The sequence below is a fragment of the Cannabis sativa genome, chromosome 9 (assembly GCF_029168945.1).
Source record: "Cannabis sativa cultivar Pink pepper isolate KNU-18-1 chromosome 9, ASM2916894v1, whole genome shotgun sequence".
NCBI classification, from domain to species: domain Eukaryota; kingdom Viridiplantae; phylum Streptophyta; class Magnoliopsida; order Rosales; family Cannabaceae; genus Cannabis; species Cannabis sativa.
The window spans coordinates 43,139,436-43,147,435 of record NC_083609.1 but is presented as its reverse complement, the minus strand read 5'-3'; the positions used below and the strand labels follow the sequence as shown (position 1 = coordinate 43,147,435).

The following is an 8,000-nucleotide window of genomic DNA, read 5'->3' as shown; positions in this document are numbered from 1 at the left end:
TAGTTTCACCCTTGGGTTCCCCTAGGCAATCTCCAACCTCAACCGAGGCTTGATGCAACTCAGGGCATCAGTTTAGTGTGCAACTTTATTCACAACTTCACCTGGAGGGAGGACCTTGTCCACCAATGGTTCCAACCAGAAGACGCCAGAAGAATTTTGAATATCAACATACCAAACCATCCAGTGGAGGACTCTTGGTTGTGGACTCCCGAAAGCAATGGCAAATTCACTATCCGCTCAGCCTACCAACCATAAAAAACCTTGATCAAGGAAACACTGGTAATGAAAAATGGCAGATTTTATGGGGGACTAAGATGCACCCGAGACTGAAAATGCTTTGGTGGAGAATACTCTACAATTGCCTATTAACTCGAAGTAAACTACAACTCTTTGCTGGCCTTAATGATCCCAATTGTCCTCTATGTTCTTTGGTAGTAGAAGACTCGTTGCACATCTTGTGGAAATGCCATCTGGCTCGTTCCTTGTGGTTTGGCTGATGTTGGAGTATTAGGACTTGCTCCTTCAACTTCTCCAATTGGGAGGAATGGATAAACTGGTTCAAAGTCACCAATAACAGACCAAAAGATACCAGCCTTCATGCATTCCTTGAGGGGGCTACAATAATTTTCGAAAAGATTTGGAGCGAAAGAAACAAGGTGGTTCACCAACGACAACGCACGCCCACAAAGATAATCCTCCAGCTGATCGATAATCGGCTTCAGGATGCTTTTCAGACCCTTCAATGTGGCCAGCTCCGATGATGCATACTCCTGAGTACTGGTACATATGCAACACCGATGTAGCGATCGGCCAAGCTCAATCGGTTGGAGCGGCAATTCTCAGAAATGACAAGGGGGAGATCACAAGCATACACACAACCCGAATTCAGTATAGTGAGCCTCAAGCAGGGGAACTTGCTACCCTTTGCTGGGGAGCTGAAAATGCCATCAACCTCGGCCACAAGAACATAATCTTCCAATGTGACTCGGCTGGGGCTGTATCTGCAATTTTGATAGATAACAATGCTTTGGACAAGCTTCACTACAACATCAAAGACATTGCCTCCAAGTTCAATGATTTATCTACTAAGTTTGATCTGTGGGAGATCAGTTGGATCCCCAGAAATCACAATCGTGTGGCCCACAATGCGGCTCAAAGGGCCCTGCACTCTCAACTGTTTGGGAGTTTTGAGGCGTCCAGTTTTTTCGATTTCCCACCTTCTCCCTTGGTGGATGGCTGATTCGGTTACTTATCCATTTTATTTTAGTTTTAAGTTTAGTTTAACTAGTTTAGTTGTTAGTTTGCCTTGCTGCTTATTTCTGCAGGCAAGTTTTTTTAGTTTCTCTCTGTTTGCAGCTTCTTTGTTCTCTGTTTGTGTGTTGCGTTCTTTGCTTGTTTCCTTTGGCTGGTACTAGGCCTCTTAATCAAAAAAAAAAAAGAAAAGAAAAAAAAGACATCAACAGTTATAATGTGACAATATTTTTTTTTTATTTTTTTGTTTGTTTTGTTTTTACTCTTTGGAGATATTATGACACTCTTTAATTTGTTCAATTACTATTAAGTACTAGTGATGTCAATATCACCACGAGATGTCTTATGAATAGTTTATGATTTTTAATATTATTTATTAAGTAAAGATATGTGAGACTCGATATTTAATTGTACTTGTATAGCAACTCGTGGTTATGTTTGGCACTATTAGTGCTTTTTATTATTTTTCTTTTGACATTTATTTCTGTTTAGGGTAGTTTGTTATAACTATGATGTGGGAGAAAGTAGTTGTAGCAGTGTTATGAGGAAAAACAGCTGCAACTGAGTTGTGGAAAAAAAAAACTAAGCTGAATATTTGATAAATTATATATTTTAAAATATTGTGAATTGTTAATAATTTAAATATAATAGTAAGTATATCATAATCTAAAATGTAATGTAATTAATAATTACAAATATATAAAAGATAAATTTTTAAAAATATTATTTTTTATGTTTAATTTATAATTTTACTACTTAAAGTTTTTATTTACAAGAAAATACTTTTAAATTACAAAAATATACTTTGCTCAACAAAAAACAACTAAAAAACAACAAGCAATTAACCTTGCGATAATTATAAATCAACTATAAATAAACTATAGAACAATAAAAAATAAAACCAAAAAAATAACCATGAAATAATTATTATGCAATTATAAATAAACTATTAAAGAGAAAAACAGTTGATTGTTTTTACTGTGAAGGTATTTTTATAAATAAAAAAAGTTCAAAGCGTAAAAAAAATCGTGTTGATGTATTTTTATAATTTTTTTTTTTTAAATTTTTGGTCTAGTAAAATTTTTCTATTTATAAAAACTTATCTAATATAAAATTTACATTTTTTATATCTTTATTTATTATTATTTCCCAATGACTTTATCTCCATTTGATGGAAAGTAATTTAGAAATATAAGGTATTTTTAAATTATTTTTTATTACATGTAAAAAGAAGGAAACTTTAAGTTGTTAAAAACTATAATAAAAAAATATTTTCTTAAACAAAATAAAAAAAATAAACATTTAAATATTATGTATTTTAAATAATTTAACTTTTAATAATATATGATAAATAAGTAAATATATTTTAGTTCAAAGCAATTTATTATAAAATTTTTTAATCAAAACAATTTTTTGAAATTTGAATTATATTAGCATTAGTTTTTAACTGAAATTATTTTATAAATTTTTCAATAAATTCTATTATTTTTCCATGCCATAATAATAATTTATTAAATTATTTGTGTCTAAACAATATCATACATAAATTAATTTATTTTACTTATAAACTAGATATATGTATACACAGAATGCATATAAAAAAAATTCACATGAAGGTTGGGAAATGAAGTTTAAAACAAAAGATGATAAGCTTTGTTTGGTACAAAAATAAAGAATATGGGAAATAATATGTATAATTGAAGTTGACTAAAATATCAAGTTTATATAAATATATGTATTTTGGTCAGGAAATAACAAGTTAGTATATATATATACAACAATACCAAGTTTATATTTTTTTTTTTTGAAACAATACCAAGTTTATATTTGATTCCACTATATCTGTGTTATAAAGTAGCAGGACAAAAGAGTGACTGAATTGTGGATAATACATCCAATAATGTCCTTCTTTCCCCTTGACTTTCCCACCAAACCCACCATTAATTTAAAATAAATAAATAATAATCGACCCTGATAGTTGCTCTGAGTTACGATGCTGTCATATTGAGTTGTGCTTTTCGTGGTGGTGACAGGCTAGAAGTCACAGCTACAAATATTGAAATGATTTTCCTCTGATAAAATCCAGTTGAATTTTGTCTCTTGGAGTCATATTAGATTCTTTTTCAAACAATTTTTAAATACTGATTTCTAGTTAAAAATAAAAAAATACCTCAAATATAATATGATTATATGTCTATGATACTGAGAAAAGTTTGGGATCACAGGAAAAGTTCACACTTCAATGGGATAGGATTATTTTTTATCTTTGGAAATTATCACACTAGAAAGTTACAGTACAAAGAGAATTAAAGATTACAGAAAATGACGAGTTCCTACCATAATAAAACAGGAACTATGAACTCTCCACTCCCATGAAAATTCTATTACACTACTTCCCAATGACAACAGGAGCAGGTAAAAATGAGTATATACAAGCACAAACCTATTGTTCTATTTACAATTTTAAAGCTTCTAATTTCTAACACTCCTTCAGCACCAAACAATGAGCAAACCAAGAGGGGGAAAATCAGGTTGTTTTGACAGTTTGTTTCTTGTTTCAACGACAGCAAAGGTGATCGTCTTCCTCAAACTCGGAAACACCTAACATGGCCAAAGCTAAATGACTCCTCATCTCGCTATTTGTTTGTTGTGATTGAGAGTAACAATCAATAACGCATCCATTACCCAGAAATCCAGACTTCTTCCTCTTAGATATAAAGGGTTGTTCCTCGCCTTTCAAAATTGCAATAATCTCACCAATGGCTGGCCTGCGCGATTCTTCACTAGTTACACAGGCAGCGGCGGCCTCAATCATTCGGGCTACTTGATTCGAATTTTTCAACATGCATTTGACCCTTGGATCCAACAACTCTCCAATGGCTCCTTTTCCTTTACACAAGAGTGGTTTTGCCTAGAATATGAACAATCAGACATTTAGTTTTACCAACACTAGCCCTCGTCATAGATGTTGCAAAACTACATTTGGGGAATGAAAATATTTTCTAAAAAAAAATGCTGCCACCACCTTCGAACTCTAAATGCAGAAAAGTCATTAATGGCTAAAGCAGCAATACAATGGACTTGTTTACCAAATCATTGCTCTTTTTTTTTTCTTTCTTTGCTGACCAAATCATTGCTAGCAGCATAAAGATGGCATATCATATTCAGAAGTCCAAATAGCAAGTGAGGATAAACAAATGAACTAGGGTGAAACATAAGGGGTTCTAATGAAATTATTGGTTCCCTCCCACCTCTGTTGTGACTCCCTAATCTCTAGTATTAGAGCCAACAGAGAAATAGTGTATGAAAGAATAATTATGAAAATTGAGGCGACACACCCTCATATCTTTCAGTTCTAGACAAACTCAAGTTTTAGGATCAGTATAGTTAAGCATAAGTTAGTTGTAAGTTTGGGAATTAGGTAGACTTATCCTTATCTCAACAACAGTACAACTCTCTCTCAACGTTAATACAATCTTATAAGAAAACCCATCACACACTAAAAAATAAAAAAAAAATGGTAGCTTGAATCACACAAAATTGATTTTCTCCACTTGATAAGACAGTTATTTGAACTTGTCTACTTAAACATACTATATCGAGACCAGGATGGAACACCAACTAGCATTTCATTAGACACCAACAACCACACAATGCAGTCATGGACTCGTGGGACTAATTACTTACCACCTATAACCTAATATGCCAAGATGAAAGATGCAGCAACATAGTCATTTACACATTACTTCTCACTAGACACGAAAAGTATGGTCTTGCTAAGAATTGTTTATCAAATGAGTGGGTGACCAGACTTAACTAATAAAATAACGTTTTGAGTGGAAAAATTATACCCAAAAAAAAAAAAAATGAAAGCAACTACTCCATTAGAAAAAAAAATGAATATTTCTAATTCAGCAGCTAGATAAGTGATTATTGTTCAAACACAAGAAGCTTAAAGAAAACAATTAATGAAAAGTAGAATAACCTACCCATAGGACCAAGTTCTCCTCCCCTGGTGGCCTTCTTGCTTCAATAGGCTTTCGGCCAGTTATCAACTCCAGCAAGACTACACCAAGAGCATAAACATCGGTTCTGTCTGATACCTTCCCATGTTGGAAATACTCGGGAGCCAAGTACCTGCACATTTTATTTTCAAGTTAATTGCACAAACAAAAGAGAACATGAACTTTGTAAAAAAGAAAAAAACCAACAAAACAGAGTTTAAAAAAAAATGTAATGAAATCATACCCAAATGTTCCTTTGACAGTTTTGCAGAGAAAAGGGACTGAAGGAGCAGAAGTCCATGTTGCTAGTCCAAAATCACACAACTGCCATTACAAAGATGTAATTCATCAATAAGAGTACTATACAGATTGAGTCAGGTGAAGGAGCAATTGAAACCAGAGGGAAAACCAAGACCTTTTTACCTTAGGTGTTTTTCTGGAAGAAAGTAGAATATTTGAGGGTTTAATATCTCTATGGACAACACATCTTTCAGTTCCATTATGTAAGTAAGCTACTGACTGAGCAATCCCAGTGGCAACCTTATATCTTACAGACCAAGAAAGTGTTGTAGAGCCCTTGATTCCCCTTTTCTTTTCTGCATATTTTCACACCATAAGTCACTTGAAAAACGACATAAAATTCGAATGAAACTCCATTAAAAAGGACTCAAAAGAGCTTACCGTGCAAGTGGCACTCCAAGCTTCCACCGGAGACATACTTATATACCAAAAACAAACCTTCCTCTGGATCTATACAAAACCCAACAAGGGGAACAACGTTTGGGTGATGTAGAGAGCTAGCAATCATCAATTCTCGACAAAATGCCTTTGAAGATTCTTTATCTTCCTTGTCCAATCTCTTAATTGCCACAGAAGTCCTCAATAGCCCAACTCTTCCTCTAAACACATAGCTCAAAGCCCCTCTACCCAAAACTCTACCTAAACAAACACAACACCGAATCCCCATTAAGAATTCATCAGAGAGACTAAATCGATATGAAAAACTAAAACAAACCCATAAAAATACCTTTGGAGAAACATCGAGTAGCCGTGAGGATTTCCCCGTAGCTGAATCTGATCAAGGTATTGGCCACCGGAGATATACTCCTCTCAAGAGACTCAATTCTCCGCCATTTGAGCTCTTTCGCTCGAGATTCACAAAGCCCATTATCCAAATTCACCATTAGAACAGTTGCAGCAATAGACGAACTCATGTTCATGGAATCGAGCTCGACCTGAGAGCAGAAGCTGAACCTGAAAGACGAGTGAACCGAATGTGGGTCAGCATTCGTAAGCTCTGCACCAACACAACCACCGGACTCCGCTAGCAGCCAAGCCTTATTGTGTTCCAAATTCTTGTCTTTCTTCTTCTCTTCAGTCTCATCGTTGTTGCCGGAGATTCGCCGGCGGCGAGATGGAAGAAAGCAAGCCAAACCAGCGAGTTCCCACGCCATCTTCTTCAAAATGGACTTGATTTTCAGCTCATTGTAGTCACAGTAATGGTCTTTTGATTCAAAGAAAGAGGAAGAGGTAGAAGAAGAAGAACCGGGATCGATTGAAGCATTGGGAGGCTCTCCCATGGAGTCAGTGAAGCCCATTTTGAAGCAGATCTCAATGAATGAAAAAAAACGAGAACACAGAAACCCAAAAAGAAAGAGAGAGAGAGAGAGAGAAAAAGAAAGCAAAAAAGAAAGTGAAAGCTGCTTTGCGTGAATGGTAGGAGAGAATCTTTCGAGAGAGAGAGTATGGGAAATGGGGCTGAACAGCTATATGTATTGTATTACGATTAGAAATGGAATAATTTAAGCTGATAGAAAGTTGAAAAATGGAGGGAGGGCCCCCTAATGGGTGTGTGGGAGGAATAATACAGAATTTTGATATAATAATATGTGAATGTTTAAAATGTTTTGTGTTTGTCTGGGAAGAAAATATATTTTGCAGAGAAAGAAACAATGGGGTCTTCTGTCTGCTTGTTAAAGATTGAAGGAAAGAGAGTTGATGACACAACACAACCACAAAGTTAAGAAATCTCATTTACATAATAGTAATAACATACATTAAAGAAAAACACACACAAACAAACCTGCTCAACTTTCGCTTAAATTTTTAGTATAATATATAGAATTTCACTCTTCTACATTTACTAGAATACAAAAATAGAAAAGAAGAAAGGTTTTGTTGGGCTAAACATAATAGAAAGATACACGTAGAGCTCATGCTCATAATTATCAATTAATTAAAAAAACAGATGAAAGAAATTGACGTGGACTGTTCTTTTCACTCTTTTTTTTTTTTTGGTATAAAAAATGTGTGTTTGAAAGAGAAAGAGAAAGAGAAAGTAATTAGAAAGAAGCTTTCATGGATTACTATGCGATTATTTTTGGATTTATAAAATGATTAATCAACACCCAAATCAATGCATTATTATTATGTTTTTCTAAATAATTGTAATGATGAAGTTAAGCTTGGGAAAAAGGTAAATTAATAATGGAGAAATGATGTCTAAAATGGGTTTGTAGTTTGGTGACCATCCAACACCTCCCAACCCCCAACAACCCCTTTTTGACACCCCAACTTAGCCATTGAGTTTGAGATTTCCTCTTCTTATAACTTTTTTTTTTTGAAAGAGTCCTCGTCTTATAACTTAATTGCAACTTATTATCATCATCATCATCATCATTTGGTTTCTATTTAAATTGGGATTATTGTGTATCATATCATATATATTTGTTGAGCTAATAAAAT

The 8,000-nt window shown here is 34.1% G+C and overlaps 1 protein-coding gene across 1 annotated transcript; it reads right to left on the bottom strand.

The window, feature by feature from the left end:
- Positions 1–3,482: 3,482 nt before the first annotated feature.
- On the bottom strand, positions 3,483–7,408 carry LOC133030902 (probable serine/threonine-protein kinase PBL7). Its single transcript, XM_061103900.1, has 6 exons — positions 6,283–7,408; positions 5,937–6,194; positions 5,679–5,851; positions 5,500–5,579; positions 5,241–5,388; positions 3,483–4,162 (listed from the first exon to the last, which is right to left on the bottom strand). Exons 1-6 carry the CDS (start codon positions 6,851–6,853, stop codon positions 3,809–3,811), a joined length of 1,584 nt encoding a protein of 527 aa, XP_060959883.1. The 5' UTR covers positions 6,854–7,408; the 3' UTR covers positions 3,483–3,808.
- Positions 7,409–8,000: the final 592 nt, after the last annotated feature.

Excerpts from the sequence above, each read along its gene's own strand:
- LOC133030902 (XM_061103900.1), bottom strand. The coding sequence starts at position 6,853 with ATGGGCTTCACTGACTCCATGGGAGAGCCTCCCAATGCTTCAATCGAT. Across the intron at positions 5,852-5,936 it reads CTTGGAGTGCCACTTGCACG|AAAAGAAAAGGGGAATCAAG; the intron begins GTAAGCTCTTTT and ends GAAAATATGCAG. Across the intron at positions 4,163-5,240 it reads AGGAGAACTTGGTCCTATGG|GCAAAACCACTCTTGTGTAA; the intron begins GTAGGTTATTCT and ends TTCATATTCTAG.